This window comes from Phalacrocorax carbo, chromosome 4 (assembly GCF_963921805.1).
Source record: "Phalacrocorax carbo chromosome 4, bPhaCar2.1, whole genome shotgun sequence".
In the NCBI taxonomy this organism is placed as follows: domain Eukaryota; kingdom Metazoa; phylum Chordata; class Aves; order Suliformes; family Phalacrocoracidae; genus Phalacrocorax; species Phalacrocorax carbo.
Genome location: NC_087516.1, coordinates 75,917,193 through 75,943,020, shown reverse-complemented (window position 1 = coordinate 75,943,020; position 25,828 = coordinate 75,917,193). Strand labels below are relative to the sequence as shown.

General features: G+C 46.4%; 1 protein-coding gene across 1 annotated transcript in view; it reads left to right on the top strand.

Moving 5' to 3' along the window:
* The first annotated feature begins 4,712 nt into the window (after positions 1-4,712).
* FAT4 (FAT atypical cadherin 4) overlaps positions 4,713-25,828 on the top strand; it is a 150,590-nt gene continuing 129,474 nt past the window's right edge. The window contains exon 1 of the mRNA XM_064450492.1: positions 4,713-10,455. Within this exon, the coding sequence (XP_064306562.1) occupies positions 5,170-10,455 (5,286 nt within the window). The 5' untranslated portion in view covers positions 4,713-5,169. The remainder of the gene's footprint in view (positions 10,456-25,828) is intronic.

Genomic DNA, 25,828 nt, shown 5'->3' with positions numbered 1-25,828 from the left:
AAACTGGGCTTTTGTGGTCTCGCCTTCAGCTCATCAAATACAAAACACAGAAACCCACCCGCCAGATCTGCTGAATTTTTAGCCGGTTCCTATTCTGGCTGCAGAATAAAGTTCTCTGCCAGTCGTAATGTCTGATTATAAGCCTGAGACCCCTGAGGACTGTGTGAGATAATAGGTACGCACCCAATTTTCGTTTAGCTTACGCAGGAAGAAAACATGCTTAAAAATTAACTTCCTCCCTCCCTTCTAATGCTTTTCATTTCATTCATGAGCCCTCCGCTTGCTTCTCTACTTTCGGTGCCTTCCAGCACAACATTTCAGCAGCGTCGTTGGCCACTTTAGGCAAAACAGCATTGGAAACACATTAAACGTGACAGCCAGATGTGTTGATCTGTTGACACTGGACACCATGAGGTCGCTATTAAGACTTTGCAGTGGAGTGTGAGCTGGATGGTGTTGGGATTAGATTGCTTTTTCTGTATCTGGAGGTGAAAGCCTGATGAAGTGTTGGGCTGTGTTATCAGCAGAGCTGTAGGCAAGATGAAAAGTGCCAAATAACCTTTTCTTCACTTTATTTTCATTCTTACAAGTTATAAGCGGTGGAATGCTTCCTTGCACAGCCTCAGCTGTGTGTAAATTTATTTGCGTTAATCTAAAAGGGGTCAAAACTCTACCCACGCTTACACTGATGTACCACCAGAGTAATTCCACTGTCACGAGCAGAGCTACTCCAGACTTAGGCTAATGCAACGTGAAGCAGAGTTGGCTTAGGGTGTCTCCCAGTCATAGTTTACTTGTAGGCTCTAAGAACTGCGAAGAGGAATCAGATCTTCATGTAAAGCGTCCAGCGGGCTTCAGGGGAGAATTTGGGGAGTTTCCCTGGGTTTTAAGACCTCTCTTCTTTTTTTCTTCTCTCTCTTTATTACCCTCAGGCTAAGCAAATAAAAAAAACTAACCAACTTTCTTAAAGTGCCCAGAATGTTAGTTTTTTGAAGTATCTCAGGTAGCTCTTCCCCTGGGGATGGTCATGCTTTCCACAAGCTTTAGTTCTTTAGCAGCTTTCCTATGCCAACAAAACCATAGGTTTGTGTTAGTTTTGGTCTGAATAACAGGGACAAACTCTGCTGGGAGTGATGAATGATTTCTCTCCTGCTTCCTACCCCAGCAAGTTCCTCGGAACCACTCTTTCTCCAGGCAAGGCGGGGAGCCCTCACCGCAGCTGGCAGTGGTCTCACCCGAGCTGCTCAGCAAGGCCTGGAGCTGGGAGAGCCTCCGGCTGTGATCCTGTGGCTGGCAAACAAGCTTTCCTTATTGCCTTTTCTTCCTTCTGTCCTGGCCTGGCTGTTCGCCACGGGTATGCAGAAATAACGCGGCGTTTGTGGCAGTCACATCTGTATCTTCATATAAACAAATTGTTCGGCTTTCAGGAGGCAAAATTAGGGGCAGTGATGGAGGAGAGAACAGATCCCGAGGGATTTATCACGCTCTGCCATTAACTCATTGAAAACACATCTTGCTGACAGTAGCAGTGACAGCGCAGGCAGGTTTGTGTTGGTTTATATCTACCATAGCTGCTTCCATTTCAATGTTGTTTTTTTTTCTTAGCCATTAAAATAACGATTTTCAAAAATAAAAAAGAATAAAGTAAAACTGTTGTTCTTAAAAACGTCTCCTAGCCTTGGCTATGTTTGAAATAGAAGCCCACATTAAAAATACGATACAGCTGCAATGAGACTGTTATAAAAAATTTTTGCTTGAAATTGTTTTGGTAACTGAAAATTGTCTGTAAAGTTTTATATAATCTTGTGTAAACTTTGTGATTAAAAAAACACTTTCCGAGTCCTATGAAATGGAATTTTGAAATACTGAAACACTTCGGGAATTTAAAGGGTTTTTTTAAAATTTTTTTTCTTTTGTGGGTGGCTCGTATCTAGAAATACATCCCGGCTAGCTTTACATCCATGGGTACAAAAGGCTTAAGCAAATTCTGTTTCCGAAACCACTTGCTGACATTTACAGTCATGCCAGATCAGCGATATAATTTCAAATATTAAATTGCACGGCCTGTAAACTGAGAAATAGATAGTGTTTGGTTCATTATCATATGTCAGTTGCAAAATTTTGCAATGCATCGTTTTGCGTTAGTACAGTGCAAGGGGCACGTATCGTAACTCTGGTATCCGATATCGACGGGCGTTATTTGTGAGTGTCCAGTAAAGCATAAACCTGGTGCTTTAAAAACTCTTGCCCAGAGAGTCACCTGCCTTCTAGATATTCTCTTGTCCAGAATTTTGAGCAGTTGGCTTACCTCAGGTGTACAGCATTTAAAAGGCTGATGTTGAGTTTTCGTATATTTGAATTTGCATGCTTTTGCGGTAGCATTTTTAACTTTGACATTTGAGAGAAGAGCCCGGAGGGGAGTGCAAGCTGCGGGCACAGAATAGCTTGAACAACGTTAGGACAAGATTGTGTCTGTTTCACACAGAAAATACTTGGTTAATGATTCATTCTGATCTAGTCGCTAGTGAAAGGACCAAAGTCCTTCCAGGGGGGTATCAGGATGCCCACCATGTTTCTCAGCGCTGTGTTTTCGACTTGGAGCTCAAGCTTAGCTGGCAGATGTGAAAAATCCCGTGTAGTGAGAAAAACCTTTAGTGATTAAGGCATGGTGAATGCTTGAAGAGTTATTTTTGCTAAGGCTGATGTTAACTTATGCTGGTAATCCTCCCCCTCCACCCCATATATTCTTTTTTCTTTGCAAATACAGTAAGATTGCTTTTTTTTTTTCCCCCCTGCTGATTCTAAAGACCTCACCTAAACTGGGGGCATTTTTGTAATACAAATGAAGAAGCCACCTAGATATGCAGGGCTGCCTTTCGAGAAGACCCAGTGAATTGCTCACTGCAGGCAAAGGTCGACGCACGCCTGTAGATGGAGTTAAATATCAAAGAACTGGTGCAAGACCTAAACAGCGTTATGTGATCCAGGCAGTCAGACAGGACCAACCACCCCTTCTTAGGTGTCGCATCGGTTTACCGTCCAGCCCCTTGAGGGGGGAGAAGAAAGTGTTTCCCCGAATAGTTTGTAGATAAACGTGCTATCTCCTACTGAACCAACCAGCGCAGCTAGAAAAAGCAGAGCGCTTTGGGGCACGAGAGCCCCTCTCCATGCCTGGAGCAGACACTGAAAAGCGCAAAACTAAACACGGGCTGAGGACAGCTGCGTCCGAGAGGGAAGGTCCCCCGCGATAACGGCAGTGGCGCGGGGTGGCCGTGCAGGGAGGAGTGCTGGGCACCAGGCTCCCCAGCCACGCCGGCCCTCCGCGGGGCCGGGGCTGGCCGTGGGGGGAGGCTGCACTGCCTAAGGGAAAGGGGATTTGCAGGAGTTAATGGCCCGAAGCGTCTCTCTGCCTTAGATGATAACACCATCCGGGGCCAGGAACCACCGCTTCTTCCTTACTAACCTGTTCCAGTCGAGGCTCCTGCTAATCTTTATTCCACCTCCCGTCTTTCATCAAATCTGGGGGGAATAGGGGGGGAAGAAACCACCTTTGACAACTTATTCTCACAGTTCTTCCAACTCCACGTTACCCATACCTTCCCCCCGTGGAAAATCCACTGCCAGGTTCATCAGCTACCTCACAAGGATAAATAAACTCCGTGTTTGCTGATTTGTTACGTGGCTGCGCTGGATTTACCTTGTCGGCTTAACTGCTGCCCACAGGTTAGCTGACCGCCGTGTTTACATCCGCGCTTGTATTTAAAGGTTCGCAAATTCAAAACTGGACTTTTGCTTCCCCGGGCAGCGCCTGGCAGCGGGGCCGTCCCCGCCCTCACGCTCGGCGGTGACCGCAGGCAGGCGGGATTAGGGCTTTGCGGGTCATTTAAAGGCACTGACTTTTGGGGATGAAGGGAAGTGTGGGCCTTCGGTCGGGCGGAGAGCCCACCGAGGCCGAGGATGCAGGTTCCAGGTGATGCTCCTGCATCCGCGTGATGCTCCCCCCACGCCCCGGCCCGCGGGCCGCTAGCGGGGCGCTCCCAGCGCCGGTTGCCGGGCGGGCGGTGCGGCGGCAGCAGAGGGCGCTCCCGGCCCGCGCTTGGAGCGCGGCGGGGCTGGCGGGGGGGGCGGCGGGGCCGCGGGACGCCCAGCACCGGGCTACCGGTTGCGCTGCGGGTGCTTAGAAGTTTATCGCTGCTCAGCGGAGCATCTTCCCGGGGATAACGCGCCCCGGCCGCCGCGCAGCCCTGAACTTCCTTCAAAAGCTGCTTTAAAAATAAGGCGCAGCGCAGCGCCCTCCGCCACGTCCCCCCGGTGTGCGCGCCGCCGCTCCGCCCCAGCCCGGCCGGGGCGTGAGCGAGGGGGGGTGTGGGGGTCCCGCCGCTCCGGCACCCTCCCCGCTCCACGCAACAACGGCGGGCTTTCGGCGGGGAGCGGCGCCTCCCTCCCGGGGGTGCCGAACCGGTACCCCCCTCCCCACCCCCTCCCCTCCGCGCCGGGCCGGTGCGGCCCCCCAGGTGCGCGGGGCCCCGCTGGGCGGGGCGGTGGGCGGGGCGGCGGGCGGGGCGGCGGCGGGCGGGGCGGCCAATGGGAGGCCGAGGGGGGAGCCGGCCCCGGGCGTCAAGAGGGAAGGGATCAATGAGCGCCGGGCAAAGTTGGGGCCGGGCGGCGGCGGCGGCGGCGGCGGCGGCGGCGGCGGCGGCGGCGGCGGCGGCGGCGGCGGCGGCGGCGGCGGGGGCGAGCGCCGCGGCCGTGGATTACAAACCCCGCCGCGTCCCGCACCGCCGGTGAGCGCCCGGGCATGGTCGTCGTGGTGGTGGTGGCGGCGGCGGGACGGCGGCGGCTGAGGCGCGGCGGAGCGCGGGGATCCCGGCCGTAACGGCGGCGGCTGGTGAGCGGCGATGCGGCGCGGCGCCCCCGGCCGCCCCCCAGCCCCGGAGCGGCGGCGGGAGGAGCGGCGGCGGCGGCGGCGGCAGCAGAGCGCCCCGTGAGCGCGGGTCTGCTCGCGTCCGCGGTGGTGGGGCAGGGCGAGCGGAGCCTCCGTGGGCGAGGAGAACGGGAGGGAAGCGGGAGCGGACGGGGCGGCTGCGGGGGGAGGTGGGACCCCGGGGGGCGCCGCTGAGAGCGGCGGCGCCGGGTCCCCGCCTCGGGGCGCTGCCCCCCCGGGGCGCCATGGGCCGCCCCCCCGCCCGCCGCGGGGCCCCGCCGCTGCTGTCGGTGCTGCTGCTGCTGCTGCTGCCGCCGCTGGGCGCCGCCGCGGAGCCCCGCCAGGTCTTCCAGGTGCTGGAGGAGCAGCCGCCCGGCACCTGGGTGGGCACCATCGCCACCCGGCCCGGCTTCACCTACCGCCTGAGCGAGCACCACGCCCTCTTCTCCATCAACGCCACCTCGGGAGCCCTGCACACCCGCGCCACCATCGACCGCGAGAGCTTGGCCAGCGACGTGGTGGACCTGGTGGTGCTCTCCAGCCAACCCACCTACCCCAGCGAGGTGCGCGTCCTGGTGCTCGACCTCAACGACAACGCGCCCGTCTTCCCCGACCCCTCCATCGTGGTGACTTTCAAGGAGGACACGGGCAGCGGGCGCCAGCTTATCCTGGACACGGCCACTGACGCCGACAGTGGCACTAACGGTGTAGACCACGGCTCCTATCGCATCGTGGCCGGCAACGAGGAGGGGCGTTTCCGGCTCAACATCACCCTCAACCCCAGCGGTGAAGGAGCTTTCTTGCACCTGGTTTCCCGGGGTGGGCTGGACCGGGAAGCCACCCCCACCTACCAGCTGTTGGTGCAAGTGGAGGACAAGGGCGAGCCCCGTCGGCGGGGGTACCTTCAGGTCAATGTCACCGTCCAGGACATCAATGACAACCCGCCCATCTTCAGCCAGACTCTTTACCAGGCACGAGTGCCTGAGGATGCGCCTGTTGGGGCCAGCGTTCTCCAGGTGGCTGCAGCTGATGCTGATGAAGGCACCAATGCTGATATTCGCTACCGCCTGGAAGGAGGTGATGGTGGTGGTGGTGGGGAGGGGGCTGGCAGCCTCCCATTTGAGGTGGACCCTGAGAGCGGGGTGATCCGCATCCGGGAGCGCTTGGACTACGAGATGCGACAGCAGTACTCGCTGACAGTGCAGGCTATGGACCGAGGGGTGCCGGCGCTGAGCGGCCGGGCGGAGGCCCTCATCCGCCTCCTCGATGTCAATGACAACGAGCCCCGGGTGAAGTTTCGTTATTTCCCGGCCACCTCCCGCTTTGCCTCCGTGGACGAGAACGCGGCCCCTGGCACGGTGGTGGCCCTGCTGACGGTGAGCGATGCTGACTCCCCCGCAGCCAACGGGAACATCTCCGTGTCGATCCTGGCGGGAAATGAGCAGCGGCACTTTGAGGTGCACAGCAGTAAGGTACCCAACCTCAGCCTTATAAAGGTAGCAGCCGCTTTGGACCGCGAGCGCATCCCTGCTTATAACCTTACGGTGGCGGTGGCTGATAATTATGGGGCCCCGCCGCCGCCACCCCCAGGCTCCCCCACTTCTTCCCTTTCCCCCGATGGGACCGTGGCAGCGCCTGTCAGCCGCTCATCAGTAGCTAGCCTGGTGATCTTTGTGAATGACATTAATGACCACCCCCCCGTCTTCGGGCAGTCGGTCTATAGGGTGAACATCAGCGAGGAGGTGCCCGCGGGCAGCTACGTGCGGGGCCTGAGTGCCACAGACCGGGACTCGGGCCTCAACGCCAACCTCAAATACAGCATTGTCTCAGGCAATGAGCTTGGCTGGTTTCGCATCAGCGAACACAGCGGGCTGGTCACCACGGCCGGCCCTGAGGGTGGCACCACTGGGCATGCCGCGGGCACGTCCGTCTCCAGCGGGCTGGACCGGGAGACTGCTTCTCAGGTGGTGCTCAACATCAGTGCCCGCGACCAGGGGGTGCAGCCCAAGTTCTCCTACGCACAGTTGGTGGTGAACATCCTGGATGTCAACGACAACAAACCTCGCTTCGGTCAACCTGAGGGCTACCAGGTGTCCCTGGCTGAAAACTCCCCGTCAGGAACTGAGCTGCTGGTCCTGAGCGCCACTGATGGGGACCTGGGGGACAATGGGACTGTCCGCTTCTCCCTGCAGGAAGCTGAGCTGGCGCTGGCAGCGGTCGGCCCCTCCTCAGTGAACCCCCAGCGGATCTTTCGCTTGGATCCTGTGTCGGGCAAGCTCAGTACCATCTCGCAGCTGGACCGGGAGGAGCAGGCCCATTTCTCCCTGCAGGTCCTGGCCACTGATTTAGGCTCTCCTCCCCTTTTCTCAATAGCCCGAGTTAACGTAAGTCTCCTGGATGTGAATGACAATAGCCCTGTGTTTTACCCTGTTCAGTATTTTGCCCATATCCAAGAGAACGAGCCAGCCGGAACCTATGTGACCACAGTGTCTGCCACGGACCCTGATCTGGGACCCAATGGGACAGTCAAGTACAGCATCTCAGCTGGAGACACCTCCAGATTTCAGGTCCATGGCCAGACAGGGGTCATCACAACCAAAATAGCCCTTGACAGGGAGGAGAAAACTGCTTACCAGTTGCAGATTGTGGCCACTGATGGTGGCCATCTTCAGTCACAGAACCAAGCCATTGTCACCATCACTGTCTTGGACACCCAGGACAATCCACCTGTTTTCAGCCAGGGCGTGTACAGTTTTGTTGTCTTTGAAAATGTTGCCCTAGGTTACCATGTAGGTACTGTTTTTGCTTCCACCATGGACCTCAACACCAACATCAGTTACCTTATTACGACAGGTGACCAGAGGGGCATGTTTGCCATCAACAGAGTGTCGGGGCAGATCACGACAGCCAGTATTATTGACAGGGAGGAGCAAGCGTTTTACCAGCTGAAGGTGGTTGCTAGTGGTGGGGCGATAACCGGAGATGCTATCGTCAATATAACGGTCAAAGATTTAAATGACAATTCCCCACACTTTATTCATGCAGTGGAAAGTGTAAATGTGGTTGAAAACTGGAAAGCTGGGCATACCATATTCCAGGCGAAAGCTCTTGATCCTGATGAAGGTGTTAATGGTGTGGTCCTTTACAGCCTTAAGCAAAACCCAAAGGGCTTGTTTTCAATCAATGAACAAACGGGTGCCATAAGCTTAACAGGGCCACTTGACATAAATGCTGGGTCTTACCAGGTTGAAATTCTGGCCTCGGATATGGGGGTGCCACAGCTGTCGTCAAACTTCATCCTGACTGTCTCTGTCCATGATGTAAATGATAACCCGCCTGTGTTTGACCAGCTTTCCTATGAAATTACTATTTTGGAGTCGGAGCCTGTGAATTCCAGGTTCTTTAAGGTGCAGGCTTCTGACAAAGACTCGGGAGTGAACGGTGAAATAGCTTATAGTATAATGGAAGGAAATACTGGGGATGCCTTTGGCATATTCCCAGATGGTCAGCTGTATATAAAGAGTGAACTGGACCGTGAACTTCAAGAGCGATATATTTTACTGGTGGTTGCCTCTGATAGAGCAGTAGAGCCACTCAATGCTACCGTGAACGTTACTGTAATTCTGGAGGATGTAAATGATAATAGGCCCCTGTTCAACAGTACTAACTATGTATTTTATTTTGAAGAAGAGCAAAGAGGTGGGTCATATGTAGGTAAAATCAATGCTGTAGATAAAGACTTTGGGCCAAACGGTGAAGTCAGGTATTCATTTGAGCATATGCAGCCAGATTTTGAGCTGAACACAGTAACTGGGGAAATAAGAAGCACTCATCAGTTTGACAGAGAAGCTCTTATGAGACAAAGGGGAGCTGCAGTATTTAGTCTCACTGTAATAGCAACAGATCAGGGGTTGCCAAAGCCTTTAAAGGATCAGGCAACTGTACAAATCTACATGAAAGATATCAATGATAACGCCCCTAAGTTTTTGAAAGATCTGTACCAAGCTACTATATCAGAATTGGCAGCAAATCTGACACAGGTTCTAAGAGTTTCTGCCTCAGATGTTGATGAAGGGGTTAATGGATTGATTCACTACTCTGTAATCAAGGGAAATGAAGAAAACCAGTTTGCGATAGATAGTAGCACAGGCCAAGTGACCTTAGTAGGCAAATTAGATCATGAAGCTACTGCATCATATTCGCTTGTCATCCAAGCGGTAGACTCTGGAGCAGTTTCCCTAAGTTCGACTTGCATGTTGAGCATTGATGTATTGGATGAAAATGACAACAGTCCTTCCTTCCCTAAATCAACCTTGTTAGTGGATGTCTTGGAAAATATGAGAGTCGGTGAACTTGTGTCATCTGTCACTGCTACTGATTCTGATTCAGGTGACAATGCTGACCTCCACTATAGCATTACGGGGACAAACAATCACGGGACCTTTAGCATCAGTCCCAACACCGGCAGTATTTTTCTTGCAAAGAAGCTGGACTTTGAGACGCAATCTCTGTATAAGCTAAATATAACGGCGAAAGACCAAGGAAGACCACCACGGTCATCTACAATGTCAGTGGTAATACATGTTAGGGATTTCAATGACAACCCTCCTAATTTTCCTCCCGGGGACATCTTTAAATCTATTGTTGAGAACGTTCCTGTCGGTAGCTCTGTCATTTCCGTGACTGCTCATGATCCAGATGCGGATATTAATGGGCAGCTAACGTACGCAATCATTCAACAGATGCCAAGGGGTAATCATTTCCGTATAGATGAAGTGAGAGGGACGATATTTACCAATGCTGAAATAGATCGCGAATTTGCTAATCTCTTTGAGTTAACAGTCAAAGCCACCGATCAGGCTGTTCCTGTGGAGTCCAGGCGATTTGCTTTGAAGAATGTGACCATTTTGGTGACGGATCAAAATGACAATGTTCCCATGTTCATATCGCAAAATGCTCTTGCAGCCGACCCCTCGGTTGTGATCGGTTCGATCCTAACGACAATTATTGCTGCAGATCCTGATGAGGGCGCTAATGGAGAAGTGGAATATGAAATAATCAATGGAGATACGGAAACCTTCATTGTGGATCGCTATAGCGGGGATTTAAGAGTAGCGTCAGCTTTGGTGCCTTCTCAACTCATATACAATCTCATAGTTTCTGCCACGGATCTCGGCCCTGAAAGGAGAAAATCCACCACCGAGATGACTATAATTCTGCAAGGGGTTGATGGGCCTGTCTTCACTCAACCGAAATACATAACCATCTTAAAAGAAGGCGAGCCTATCGGGACAAACGTGATATCTATCGAAGCGGCGAGTCCGCGGGGCTCCGAAGCTCAGGTGGAATATTACATCGTGTCCGTCCGATGCGAAGATAAGAGTCTCGGGCGCCTCTTCACCATTGGGCGCCATACTGGTGTCATCCAGACCGCTGCCATTTTGGACAGGGAGCAAGGAGCACGTCTCTACTTGGTGGATGTTTATGCCATTGAAAAGTCATCTGTTTTGCCCCGCACACAACGAGCAGAGGTAAAGCTTTTATTCAGTAATTATTTACCCGCTTGCTTTCTAAATGAGCTGTTTTGTGTATTTGTTGTTTCCTGTTTTACAGACTGTGCACAGCGGAAGTCTGCTGATCCATTAGTTAAAGATAACCTTTCAATTAGTATACCTCAAACTGTTTTCCTCAAGGCCGCCTTTAGAAATTTGAGAGGCTTAGGTATTAGATATAATGCTTAAATTTGGCTACTGTAGGCCCAATATTGGTCAGATAAATTTTAGGTACTAAACACTTCAGGTGCTAAAAGCGTTAATCACAGGCATTTTGGAGCTTTGCGTGCTTTCTCATTGTAGCAATTGTTAATTACTTTAAGTCTTTCTGTTTCTCTGTGAATTATGACTGAACTTCTTTCGCTACAGTCATCAAGCCAGTATTTGTCTGAGAACTGGCCAGTAGGGGATTGCTCTCTGAACGGCTCATCTGGTGTCTCAAGTCTTGGATGTGCTTGGCGTCCCTGCCTGGTTAAGTCCCTCAGATAGGTCTCCTCATGCATATCTGATTTAGGTTACTACTTTACCCTCACTGATGAGTATGAAAATGGTCTTGTTTCTGTTCTTGGGTGTGACAGACGGTAAAAATATAACATTTTTAGCTGGCAACTTTCCTTATCACAAATCACAAAGCCATTTGCCTTGACTGAAGGGACTTTAAATGGTCTCTGCGTGACTAGCTTGAGGAGCAAAGGGAGGAAAGCAGGTTTGAAACATCATCTGTGAAGTACAAATGTTTTATTTGCTCTGTCTGGTAACTGAGCCACAGAGCTGATTGTTTACACTGTTCTTGCTGTTTTCTGTGGGAATACTGAGAAGCCTGGTGTGAAAGGGAGCCTTGTGTTTTAAATTGCACCATCTTCTGGAGCTGCCTTCTGCACTTCACTATGAGCCACTTAACTTGCAGTTTTTGGAAGTTTGGGGCTGGGACTACTGAGTGGGTTAACCAGCAGAGGATGCTGGTAGCGTGTAGTGGTTCAACCGTTTCCCTCACCAGCTGAGCATATTACTTAAATATTGCACAGCCAGATGTGTGCCAGGTGTTACCCCCAGGTATACTCCCTCCTGGGAATTCTGTCTTAGTTTTGAGCCAGCAAAGATACTGGGATGGCTTGGGTTTTTTCTTTTTGGTTTTAGCAGATGTGGGGTTTCCAATTCTTACTTGGCAGCGGTAGCTTTTTCTCTTCGTAGTCACTATTTTGTTGTTTTGTTGTAGTTCAAGTATGATCTGTATAGGTATGTAACCTCGCTCCTATACTGGCAGTGACTGATGCTCTACAAAGTAATTGTCAGGCAGGGAGTTTGAGCACTGTTCAAACTCAGATTTCTTGGCACGTGTGAGAGCGCCCGAGTGTGCGCGCTACGTGCTGTGGATTATCATGTTTTGAAGAGCAGTAGTGTATTGGGAAAATGACCTGTTCTAGTAGTGCTGCTGGTTTAAATAGTTCATGCTATGTTTATGAGAAGATTGCTGTTATATAGGTCTTTGTACCCTGCTAGTAATTTGTAAAAGATTAAGCCTGGGTAATTTTTCTCTTTTATTATTATTGCATCATATTTCACCGTGACGGACAGCTGTTTTAAGGGTTAAGCCTTTGTCAGTGGGTATTTGGGTCACAGTCCTTTAACTTTGTGTCTGCCTGCATGACTGAAGAGTTTCTTGACTGGAGAAGGACTCATAGGAGCCCCTATGATTGCAATAGTCTTGTACGTCATACAAGTATTTAATACAAATATTTGGTGAGGAGGGAAGAAAACAACCATTGAAACTTTAAACAAATTTTACATTGTTGAATACAAACCACTCCTGAAATCAAAAGCAAATGTTTTAGTCTGTAAAGAACATTGAAAGCAATAGTTGGGAGCTAGGATTTCATATTACTGGTTGTATCTTTATAGCTTCTAAAATGCTTCTCCCAAACGCAATTAGCTTACTGTGCTTCTTTAGAAATAGATTATAAATTATAATCAGCTATCAACTTTAGAAAACATAACCATATGCAGTCTTTCTCTTGACTGATTGGATTTCTCTGGAATGGCTTTTGCTGTCCCACACTTGAACAGGAGCTACTACAGTGACATTCTTTGTGCAAGCTGACTGTCAGTGGGTGCTGAATAAGCAATGCAGCTTTTTTCCATGCTGCTTTTGGATGGCAACTGTTTTTTGGTTTTGATTTGATGTATGCAGTGCACACGTTTTGGTCTTGGAGTTTGCTGCCAATCTTCTTTCATTAAAAAAAAAAAAAAAAAAAACAACAAAAAACAACCACCAGCCAGTACCCAAGTACATGAACACTCTCTCTTATCTTTGGAAACCCACCTTAAAGCATGTTCATGCTAAAGTCTTTGTGTATCAAATATGTAATTCAGAAGGTTTAATGATTTATTGCAGCCCTGGGTTTTAAGGGGATGGTTTGAGTGGTGGTATAACCAGAACACTGATGAGGGACAATGATGTGCATGAACCTGTAGAACATCTGAAGTCACAAACCTTAAGTGTTCCTTTGCCCTTAAGGTCTTCAACTTTTTTATCATATGTACATGGCAAGATGAAGACTGACTGATTTTAGATTTCCCACTTGAGAAGTAAGTTGTAAAGCACTGATGCAGGTCTGCAGGCAAAGCCTAGTAGGTCTGGTACCACTATAGCTGACAGCTTTCTGAACAGATAAGCTGGGTACAAGTTCTGGTTTGTTTGTTGTTTTTTTTTTTTTTTTTGTGAGGAAAATGCTCAATTACTGTGTACTTTTTCTTCCTTCTCTAATGAAGGGTATGTTGGGTTTTGTTTCTGACTATGGCTAAAGAAAAGGGAAAAACAGTAATAGGATATGCTTTACAACTTCTGTGTTCTTCTTCACTGCCTGCCATGCCTTCTGCCCTGATGCCAGGCGTCATCTTAATCGTGCTGTGACATGCGAGTGAACCTCTGAGCTCTCAGGGCCATGCAGTGTTCAGCTTGCTGGCTGCGATTGATGAAGAGAGCAGCAGTAGCAGGGAAGTTAATAGATCTTTTGTCTAATGTAGACTTCAGGAATGGTTTTGGCTGGCAGATACCTGGTGTGAAATAGAGCTATTTACAGCTTCGAAGTGGTGACTAGGCTTTGTCTAGCCAGCAGGCAGTACAAAAGAAGAGCAGGCTTGCGTGAAAACACTTACTCTAGAAGTGAATCAATCCTTGTCCTTGGAAAATGGTGTGATTTCCTCCCCGCCCTCTCCCCCACCCAAATTCTGTCACTAAACTCTTCTTTTTTTTTTTTTTTTTTTTTAAATATCAATTATATTGAAAAGATTCACCCAGTGCTCCAACTGAAAAAGTCTCTCTCCAGTCTTTCTTATCCACCCCTGGGATTTGCCCTATAGGATCAGTCTACAGATCCACTGATTGCATAGCTATTGGGGCTGTATGCTAGCCCTTTCTGAAGAGAGGGGCCAAGGGAAGAGCTGTGCAATGGCAGTGAATCCCCTTCTGAACCCAAAGCAGCTGACGTGCCTTGAAACTGAAGGGTTACATTATTTTCAGTAAAGCAACAGCAAAGGTTTTTCTAAAACAAAGAACAGTTTATTTACAATTTGTGGATTACTTTTTTTTAGCACTAGGTCTCATATTTGTACATGTTTCTGTGCTTGTTCTACTACATGGAGAGAAAAGGGGGGGTCAGAAAAGTGCAAGTTGTGAGGTAAAGCTTTAGCTCCAAGTACCAGATACTTTAGGAGTTGCAAAGAAAACCCAAGTGCTTGTTCCATTCTACTTTACAGCTAAGTGCTGTGATTTTGGATAGCTATTGAATTTGAAAGCTTTCTTTTAACTATTTTGAACTTCTAGCCTATTTCTGTGTAATCTTCGGTGACAAACCAGATGATTTGACATTGTGTGAATGCATTCCGTGATTAGTCTTATTTTTTTCTCCCTCTTGTATTAATCATTAGGTGTTGCACTGTTCTTCTCAGATAAGGAAAAAATAATGTAGGTGTCCTGAAGGAAGCCCTTCTCTTTGACCTTTTACACCTTTTAATGTGTTACTGCTAAAAGAAAAGAGTCAGCTATTGCTTAGCTCCTTTCTCTTGGTTCTCCAACATAAATTCGCGTTTAACCTCTTCAGGCAGGGCTGAGGGTTTCGCCATCATGATTTTATATTTAATATAGAGTGACTAATGCGTATTGACATCACTTGAAAACCACGTGACTTTATTAAATTCTGCCTCCCAAAACAATGATCGTATGCTGTGGGATATTTTGGGTGGTCATATGTTGTACCCTGTTCCTTGGCTGGCAGTAATAATACGAACCCAGGGACAATACCTCATCTTCTGTGCTGTGTTACTAGGGATTAAACGGAATTAGGCAGGATTTCTAGTTTGCATGTTTAACCCTTCAGTGGACAGCTTCCTTAAAATGAGCAGTGGATTTGCTAGGGGCCACTGGCGCTAGCATATATATTATGTATGGCAAATGAGAGGGTAACTGTTTGGGAGGTGAACCACTTGTTCAGTTAAACATCTCTCATATACTTTAAGTACGTTCATAGTTTCCAACAAAGGGAGAGGAGGATATAAATGAGGAAAGCGTATAAACTTTAAGTGGAAGATCTAGTGATGGTATTGATTTGAAAATGGAAATACTTGGAGAGGCAGTTCAACGGTCCTAGTAGCACTTTTTACCTGTGCATGTTAATGTGCTCTCAAAAGGGAAGTGATTTTCTTCATTTTCAGATCGGGAGAACATGACACACAGTTTTCTTCTGCACTTGCATGTTCATAGCTGCTGCTTGTGCTGCCTTTCATGACTGGTGCTATTGGGGATCTTGGACTTGCAAGTTGGGGCAGTCTATGTGCAATCCATGGTCTAGGAAAGAACTGCTCTCTAATCAGGCAAGATATGGGGATATTAGCCAATGCTTATTACTGGCACAGTAAAGATCTTGGAAATTAATGAAGACAGGCAGAAACCATGGCCCTCTCCTCCTGGAAAGAAAATCACAGGATATTTCACCTTGGCTCAGTGTGAACTGCAGCCGTGGCCATAAAACCACTATCGCATGATATAACTAGTTTATGTAGAGCTTTTTGACTCAGCCCAGCCTAGGTGCTGTGGCTTAGCTAGCTCTGTGTCGCTCCTGCACCCTGCAGGTCCTCGCTGGACCTAGGAGTGAGATGGAGGTACTGAGAAACTTGCTCCTCTGTTGTGTGTATCTGGTGCAGAGCTCCAGAAACCCAGGCTAGGGAAGGGAAGATGCTGCTAGGCAGGAATGACAGTATACGTTGTAGGAGAGGCTGCCTGAGCCATAGGAGCACGATGCATCCCTTGCGGACTGGGTACCGCTTCAGGGATGTGGGGCTAGGCCTAACATCCCTTTGAGAGGGCGAGAGGTGGGTTGGTGGGGCAAAACGCTGAAGGTGTTGCTTTTCTAACCAAGCTGGCTAATGGTGGAGGGATTCAAATTTAGTAAGAGGACTTGAAACCCGCTTCAGAAGTCCTATCTGGCATGTCTCGTATTTACCAGTACAAATAAGAACAATGGGGTACTCCTTGTATTCATTCTATTTATAAACTGTTTTATTCTTTAATGATACATGGCACATTAATTGTAGCTTGACAAAGGAAACTACTTATGAAACGTTTGAGTAAACAATGAAAATCTGCTGCCTTGTCCCAGCTCCAAAGCCAGTTTTTTTTTCTTCCTAGTGCTGATATTGCCGATTCTGAGAAACGTGTAATTATTTAAGTTATTGCTGTCATTTGCACTGATCTGAAAAGGGGTCTCTAAGCTCTCCTTGAACTAGAGCGGGAGATGAATGTGCCTTATGTCAAAAACGGCTCCAAACCTATTTGTGGTTTTTGGTTCAAAGTTGTCCCTTTTTTCATCCTCTCTAATTTCTTTAATTCTGCCTTGCTACGTTTTCTTAATATCTAGAATTTCCCATTTCTTTGCTATTTTAGCAGCCTCTGGGCACTTTTGCATGTGAGGTCACTTCATAATTTTTATGTTAAAAATCACCAGACTTTAAAAACAACATTCTTTATTATGGAAAATATTATTTTTCATGCATCTCTAATGCAAACACGAGAAATAATAGCCAAAAACCAGAGCAAAATTTTCATGTGCTTATTTTTGCTAAGTGTTAAATTCTTCATACAAATCTCTAAATGATTCTTGGGCTCTATTGATGTTAATAAGCGAGTCCTTTTCCGTGTAAAATGATACCCTCCCAGAGCTGCTGGAGAGCAGGTTTCTTTCCACGTGTTAGTGTTAGGTGTAGCAGTTGGTGGCTGTTCATTTGGGAGAACTGCAGGTGTTGGTCACCAAAGCCTGCCCGCCCTCTTGGTGTCTCCAGCTCTCACCACTAGCTTTGCCGGGATAAGACTGTTGTTGTCGGCTTCTGAAATCTTTGCTGTTGTCTTTTCCCGTTTCCTGTGCATATCTTGAACCTTGAGACTGCATCTTATCAGAAGGTGTTCGTACCCTTTTGGCTGATGGAAGGAGGCTTCAGCCACTTCCATGGTCTCTTCTGAGTTTTTTCAGAGGTTGGGTGTTGCTGAACCACCACTCCAAGGGCCACTTCCCACCCCTCCAATAACAAGATGCCTGTTTAATTTATATCAAAGCAACCCCTTAGCATGACATAGTTCTACTGGTATAGTTTGTTTTAGCTGTGTCTAGACTGGGGAGTGGCATTACTGTTAAGTCAGTTTGGTTTCTTACCCATGTAATAGTGTCTGTGCAAAACCTGTGTGCAGACAAGCCCAATACTCTCGGGTTCTAATTAGAAAAGAAATTTATGGTGACTAAAACTGAAGTAAAACAAAGAGTTTTCCTAACATATTCTTGTAGTTAGGAAGAGTTATGCCAGATCAGTATGGTACTGATGTGCCATACTGATTTGTTTCAGTAAATTTATAGCCTTACTTCACTTTGCCAAGAATAATACCAGATATGTTAGAGAAACTGTGTCTTTGTTTTACTACGATGTTTCTCTCTGTTCTAATAAATCTTATTTTTAACTAGACCCTCAGTCTAGACTGTCACCCAGGTTTGTTTTTGTAGTGATCTATTTTTGTTTACTTCCTCAGAGCAATAACATACCAAAAGGACAGTAGAACAGATGGAAACCCATAGCTATGATTGCACTGTAAAAATACATATGCTCACATTAGTTAAGGCTAAAGAATTTCAAAAAGCCTATTATGAAGTGGTAATTTATGTGCCAACAGCTATGCAAAAAGTAACGAAAACAAGCGTTTGCCCTAGCATTTAATGTTCTGCAGTCTTTGTGCATACACACTGTTAATAGGCGGTTGCTTGTATTGACATAGTGATCGTCAATTACTGTATAAGGGTTCTACTATATTTAACGCAACCATCCAGCTCTACAGACAGAAAGGTGTGCTCCTAGTGAAAACATTCAGCAGCTTCTGAGGCTCAGACAGACGGAAGGAGCTTTGGGGGCTCCTTCTTTTGGGGAAGATCATCATCTCGCAATGCATTACCTTCCCTCTCTCTACTCTGTGGCCTGGAGGTTGGCCAAGTTTGGGTCCCCTGCAGCAGCCCTGTGAGGGAAGCTAACTCGTAAGAGCCACGTGAAGTTGATCTGGATCGTCTAATAGAGTTGAAACACGAAGAAAGGATTTTTCTCACAGATCTTTAGGTGAGACAAATGGGAATAGCTTTGAGATGTGTTGTATGGCCAGTATGTAAAGTATCATAAGCATTAACACAAAATTATAACTTATTTGATTTCATATATCTGCATTTTCCAGCCTCATGGCTAGATATGGTCTTCAAAATACGCATGTACATGCACGGGTCAAAATCATTCTCTCTTCAAGTACTTAGTTGGATGCGCTTGGAAAACAACCAAACTAGGTCAAACAACGCTGTAGTTTGTAGGATCTGCCTGTACCATTCTCAGTTCTCATCAGGTACCTATCGGGACTGCTCCCAAGCGGGAGTCAAGCCCCAGCTTGCCTTTACGAGCAAGGAGTGTGTAAAAGGCGAGGGAAGCCCGGCAGTGTGACTCTTTGTGTTAGTTTTTAGGAAATTCCGAGGGGAAATAAGTAGTATGCACTTGTGTCACAGGTATTGTGGAAGAAACAAGATAGGTGATGAAGGTTGAGCAAGGTCGTTGTGTGTTTCGTGTGGCACACGTGTGCCTGTGCTGCAGTATGTCCCCAAACCTGACCCTTTTTTTTTTTTTTTTTTTTAAATAAATATAAGGTAATAAGAGAACACTAAAGCTGCTGTTTCAAGGGTTGACATTGGCAGGTGTCTTCTGGGCCTCTGCTGCAGCATGGCAAGAGGTCAAGTGCTCCTGCCTCCCCTGGGAGCCGGGGTTTTGTACCACAGCTGTACCGTGGTGCCCAGCCGGCCGTGCCCAGTGTCCGTGTGGATGCATGTCATCTACTTCTTATTTAATTCTGTATGAACAGCACTGATAAAACTGATGAGCTGGAGACTTTGTGTCTTACAAGTTCTCTTTGACACACTTCCAGGCCCTTAGTTGGGTATATCTTTTTGTGGGGCAGCTTATCAGTGCAGAGCACAACAGTCACTGCCGCTGACGGGAACGGGGGGTGGCTTTACGAGCTGTGCTGTGAGAGTGACCGGTTTCGGAGGTCTCCATCGTAGCTTTGCCATTCATTCCTGTCCCCTCCCCGGGAGCGCGGAGCTGGACCAGCGCTGCGGCACCGGCGTGCACGCCCTGCCTTCGGGAGCAGGGTCTGCGGTCCTGCCGGTGGCTTTGCGCCAGGCGTCAGACGTGGGGCTGCTCCGGGCTGATTCGTAGCTCTGCGCAGATATTGCTGCTGATGCGAGTTTAACATCTACTGCGAAGCGAAGAATGAACAAAAGACAGCTTTTCACCTAGTGAGTTCTGCTAGTGAGTGTTAGTTTTAGTTATAAAATCATTTAAGTTTTTTCCTTAAGGATTCCTTTGGAGGTATATTCCATTTTAGTGCTTTTGAAGCCTTTTCAAGATGTGTTTTTGTCTAGAATATGAATAAGTAAAATATTAACTTAAACTTTTAAGTGGGGGCTTCACGTCTAGTCCTCTTTGGGTTTTTAGGCAAAAGTTTTAGTTTCAGTAGCTGCAGCATCTCTTGAAATACAATCCAGGAGAAGACTATTAATTCTAAGAAGGCGTATATGTTTCACCCACCCACATCTGTAGCCCTCTTTCTAAACTGTGTTCAGCATTTATATTGTGCTTAGACCAAATTAGTTTAAATGGCATCTAACACTGAATAGTGCTGAAATAAATTCAGCAATAGCAATTGGCTATCAAAACAAGACTTTGATGTGTAGCATCCTGAAGCAGCTGGGGAGAGAAAAACCCAAGTTCACAACACGGGGCATATACGTGTATTAAGGTAGAAAAAGCACTACTTAAGCTGGAGGTGTGGGTGTGCACTGTGTTTGGGGAAATATACGATTATGGTTCCCTTGCAGTGCACTAGGAGATAAATTGTTCCTTGGGGAGCTAGAGAGAAAGCTGAGTTGAGGACTCCTGATGTCAAGTCCTTTTTGGATCATTTTTGATAAATTAAGGAATTCTACTGAAATAGTTCAGAGGAAGAAATAAGATGCCTGAGCTATGGCACACATCTGTAGTATATGTGCTTAAAGCTTGAGTTTTCCATAGGGGTTTTATTCTATATTATTACACTTCTGGTTTCCTGGTGCTTTTCCCCATTCCACGTTATTTTTTTCAAGACAACAAATCTTTTTAATCCATCAAAATGTCATGCTGTCTGAAATATGAAGACATGTTGCAATTACAAGGCTGTTTAGAAACAGAAGGCGAACTCAGTAGTTTATTGCACTCTTATTCTTTCGAGACCTGTATTTTTGTTTGTGTGTATTTAAATGACTTTTTTCTAAGCACAATTCTATTCCCTTTGAAAGTTGCCTAATAAAGTTTTTATGCCTGTCTGCTTTGAGAAAAGAATTTGAACCTTTATGATGTCAGTGAACAAATTAATGAAAATCCAGATTTTAACCCCAGTAGGGTCATGTCAGATTGTCTGGAAACTAATTTATGGCGGTGGTGATCTTACACGGAGTAGAGGTTTTCTTTCCACTGTTTTCTCTCTCTAACAGCACTCAACTCCTGTACTTTTAACGTATAAATTCCTTAACTGCAAATAATTCCTATGGTCAGCACTGAAGGTTGCATGGGTTTTTATCGTCTGTTTATTTCTCCGTGTTGTGTTGTCAAGTGGGGTTGCAGTTACTCAGAATAAGATTAAATGATCGTGCTGAGATTGTAATTAATGAAACATAAGCACCGATACCTTATTATTTCAAGTCCTGTAATCGACAGACTGAGGACGCCGCTTGACCCGTGCACTGGTGGAAGGGAGGAAGTGGGAGCGGACATTTTCTTGCAGGGCAGGATGATATTGGGTAGGAGCAAGCTGCGCACATGCCTGCCAAAATACTTGGATCAGACTAAAGGAACACAGATGGCTGAGCCTGATAAAGGTGTCTCTTATTGTTTGGTGTTTTGGTTTTTTTTGTCTGCTCAGTACTGTGTTGCGTTTGTGTGCGAGAGGGGTAAGAGGGAAGACAACTACATGAATATGTTTATTTTAATACATTTTACAGTGTAGGAAAAGAGTTGTATAAATTCAATACTCCTGCTCGGTAGGACGCCAAAGGCTGGAGCTAAGCCCTCCCTTTAAGTTTCTGTAACAAATGAACAATAATGTGTCCTCGGGGATTTATGCTGTTTGACCTTTGGTTCTTATCTCTAACAGAAAAATCCCGATGCATTGCTGGAAGTAATTCCTAAAAATTGGACTGAGAGGCCTTAAAAGCATGTGGCCGCCTCTGCTCATAGCCAACCTCAATGCTAGCCCTCCTCTTACGTTGCCCCTTCGTGGCTCCTTGTTCTTCAGGTCATTTTTGACCATAATTATTTGTTTATTACCATACTTTATGTGATGTGTGTGTATATAAGCATGTATATATGTGTGTGTACACACATACCTGTAAATAATGTCTTGTCCTCCGAGGAGGTAGTGCCTGAGTCCGTCTGCAGCTTGTTTGGCAGAGGAGGAAGCCAAGCTGCCGCAGGACAGGGATGTGTAAGGTTGCTCGTCGGGGAAGGGCAAGTCCCACAGACTCTTAATCTGAGTGAAGTCCAGTTCTTCTTAGCATTTGTTATTTATTGTTGCAGAAGTTAACTGGCTGCTGCTATCTAAAAATGGTCTGTCTGAACTTTGAATTGCTTGCAGAAAGAAATAGTTGTCACCAGACATAGTGGTGGTTCCAAGTCTGTCAGATCTGTTATGCCCGTAAGCAGCACCATCCACCAGAGCAGGGCTGAACAGGAGGGAGTAGAGGCAAGACTTTTTTATTATCCCCTATATCTATTTAAAGCAAAGTCTTAAGCAGGCAATTTCACTAGAAGGCCTTAAAGATTCTTGTTTTATAAATGATGGCAGTAGTGTTCTCCTGCTTGTGACAGCTGGAAATCTGCAGGATGCTCTTGCTGGTGAGCATGAAAGATGGTACTTGAGACTTCATGCTAGGGCAAATAAATTTCATTTTGAATATCTTTTTCAGTTTGCAGTCATTAAGTTGAGATATTGCAGTTGATCTTCATAGGAACTAATATATTAAAAATCTAGTTGCAAAGATATATTCCTAATAGTATACTGTAAATAACTAAGACCAAACTTCATCCAAAACAGTGCTGTTTTGGCCTATTGTCTTCTAAATGCTCTTCTTCCCCTTCTGTGATCACCCCGTATATATGTTTTTAAAACGGACATTGAAACAGTATTTTTTTTGGTGCAGCAGAGCTGCCTGAAACTGATGGTGGGGGAGAGTGTTTCATTCTGAAATTCAGTGCTATAAGAATGAATGTGCTTTTCTGATGCCTTGAGGTCTCGCATTTGCAAACAGTGTCTTCTATTAATACACCATAATATTTGGATTATTAATTGTGGCTGCTACTATACAAATAGAAAAATAAATGCAGCCCAGCTACATTTGCTCTTAAAAAAAAAAAAAAAAGCCCTTTGTGTGAGCAGGAATATGCTACTTTTTTTTTCTTCCATGAAAATGTATCATTGTTGTTATAGCTTTGGCTCTGTAAAGGATGTATAGGCATGAGAATCTGGAATTTATAAAAGAAATTATTACTAACAGTGGACTGGCTTTTCTTTGCGTTATGCTAATTTTCCATCACTGTAACTATATTTTATTTAATTAAATTACTCTTCATTTACATTGCTATAACCAAGCAGAAAATGAGGCCCTGAGTAAATAAGAAAGACCTTCTATTTGTGTAAATTAAAATCTCTATTGAAAGTGACACAGGGTAAACACTAAACATCTAACAAAAAAACTTGCCTTTGCCAAGGAAATAAGGAAATCAAGACGTTCTGCAGTCTATAATTAGGCACTTTACATGGATGTAGCTCTGTAAAAAGCAATATAAGACAATGGTATTAACACAGTACTCCAAGGAAAGGAACTAGTGATAAATTATAGTGTGAAGTGGGCTACAGGGCAACTTAACGGAGAACAGTTTTGTAGGAGCCTCTGTTGGGAAGTCAGTAAAGCTCTAGAAATTCCTTTGTAAACATACGCATAGCTTGCTGTTCATAAAATTTAAACACAAAGGGGAGCTTTATCGAATATTAATTTAGAGTATTTTCTGTCATGGTGTAGTTTTAAAAGGACAAAAATTAGCTGCTTTATCTGACCTAAGTCAGGGGGTAGGTATTGATGTTTACATAGGCTGGTAAAAAGAATGGAGAAGCCATCTAAAGTAGTTTGGGGGCAGTAAACAGCCTAAAAATTGTACACATACCACATCTATTCCAGCTACTAGTAGCTGCTTTCACCTAGGAAAATGGTTCTTTGTGGGGGGGAAGAGGTAGGCTTAGAAAATGTAGTTGTTGAAAAACTCGAGTGTGCGCACACAGAAAGACCTAACTACAAAATCCTGTTGTCTTCACTCTTCTGGCCAGTTCCTTGGAGACCAGAAGGACGACTAGTGTAAGGCTAACACAATTTGAATTTCTGATAGCACCAAGACTTCTTGTAGGCGGCCTCCTCAGGATTGGCAGGAAAAGAAAATATTTTTAAGTATTATTAAAAAGAAAATATTAGACATTTTAATTATTGGATAGATATTTACCTATAATATATAGTTATGTTTAATATATCTGTATCTAGATTAATTTTTATATAGATTATTAAATTAAAATTTTAATAAAATTAGAGCTTCCTCCATCTCCCAGCTTACAGGAAAAAAATATTTCCTATGTAAAAATAAAATGGGTGGCTTACTAAAATGGGTAATCCTTGAGCTCCAGAAGCTTCCCCCATGTCCCATAGAGCCAGTGCCAGCTGGCTTCAAGGCAGACCTGCCGCTGGCCAAGGCCGAGCCCATTAGGGATGTATCTAAGATGGGGGGGGGGGGGAAGACCTGTGCAACTGCAGCTGGAGAGAGGTGTGAGAATATGTGAGAGGAACAACCCTGCAGACACCAAGATTGGTGAAGGAGGAGGTGCTCCAGGTGTCAGCAGAGATTCCCCAGCAGCCTGTGGTGAAGACCATGGTGAGGCAGGCTGTGCCCCTGCAGCCTGGGGAGGCTAACGATGGAGCAGATGTCCACCTGCAGCCCGTGGAGGACCCCACACCAGCGCAGGTGGGTGCCCAAAGGAGGCTGTGACCCTGTGTGAGCCCAAGCTGGAGCAGGCTCCTGGCAGGACCCGTGGCCCTGCTGAGAGAGGAGCCCGGGTTGGAGCAGGTTTGCTGGCAGGACCTGTGACCCCATGGGGGACTCATGCTGGAGCAGTCAGCTCCTGAAGGATGCACCCTGTGGAGGGGACCCATGCTGGAGCAGTTCTGGAAGGACCCACATTGGAGAGGTTTGTGGAAGGCTGTCTCCCATGGGAGGGACCCCGTGCTGGAGCAGAGGAAGAGTGTGAGGAGCCTTCCCCTGAGGAGGAAGGAGCAGCAGGAACAACATGTGATGAACTGACCCGGCCCCCATTCCCCGTCCCCCTGCGCTGCTGGTGGGGAGGAGGTAGAGAATTTGGGAGTGAAGTTAAGCCTGGGAGGAAGGGAGGGGTGGAGGGAAGGTGTTTTAAGATTTAGTTTTAATTTTGTCATTATCCTGCTCTGATTTTGATTGGTAATAAACTGATTTTCCCAAGTCAAGACTGTTTTGCCCATGACAGTAATTGGTGAGTGATCTCTCCCTGTCCTTATCTCAACCAACAAGCTGTTTGCTATATTTTCTCTCCCCTGTCCGGATGAGGAGGGGGAGTCCTAGAGCGGCTTTGGTGGGCACCTGGCGTCCAGCCAGGGTCAACCCACCACACATGCTTGAGAGCAGGTTGGTGCTAAGATGTCTACCTCCCTGGGACCCTCAAGTTCACCTGCAGATGGATGGGCATGAAATAAATGGTGTACTCATAATAAATGGTGATTCGTGTTTAACCAAGTTTATATGGCAGTCTTCTCTTTAGAAGAAATTCAGTTAATTAATAGGTTTTTAATTTTCATGCAAGAAAGTTGTATTGAAAAGAAAGAATTTTTTTTACTAGGGTAAGATACTGTCTTACACCACCACTCCAAAATATGTTTTAATATGATTATAACAAATACCTAGCTGTCTGTGTATTTCTTTTTCTAAAGACTTCTGGTTTTTTAAATTAAAGGATTCTGAAACAGAAATGGTGCATTAGATTTCCTTCGTGACTCCCACAGACATTGATTAATTGGGACAGGCAGCATGGCTTGCTTTTAGAAAGAAAAAGCTTAATGATTAACTAAGTTCTTTTTCTGTCCCCCCCCACTGAGCATATAAAATGCTTATAAAGGAATGTAGAAATGAGGCAGTTGGAGTTGTTGTTGTTGTGCACAATAGAAACACAGCTGAATATTTCACAATATACTATATATAGCCAGAAACATTAATTTCCATGGGATAGCTGTCAAAATCTGAATATAATATATGCTCCAAGTCGTTTGGTGTTTTCTGGAGAGAGAAAACCTGTCATTTTCCCTGGGTTGTAGACAAAATAACACCTATACTGAATGATTTACCAACAGTTGTTTTTACATATGTTGCAACACCGGAGTTGAAAACTGGGTCTTTGATAAGTTATTACCAATTCTAAGCCAAATGGCATCGCTCTGGCTTGATGTTGCTAAATGCCTAGTGAAAAGTAAGGAGTCTTGAGATGTGCCCTCTGTGAACGTGTGAATTTTTTCATTGGTGCCATCTGGGAAAATGAGAAAGTTGTTTTATAAATGAGGGAAAGGTAAGGCACCCTGCCTAACATAGCTGGAAAAGGCTGTCACATTCCACTTTTAACTCCATGTTGTTG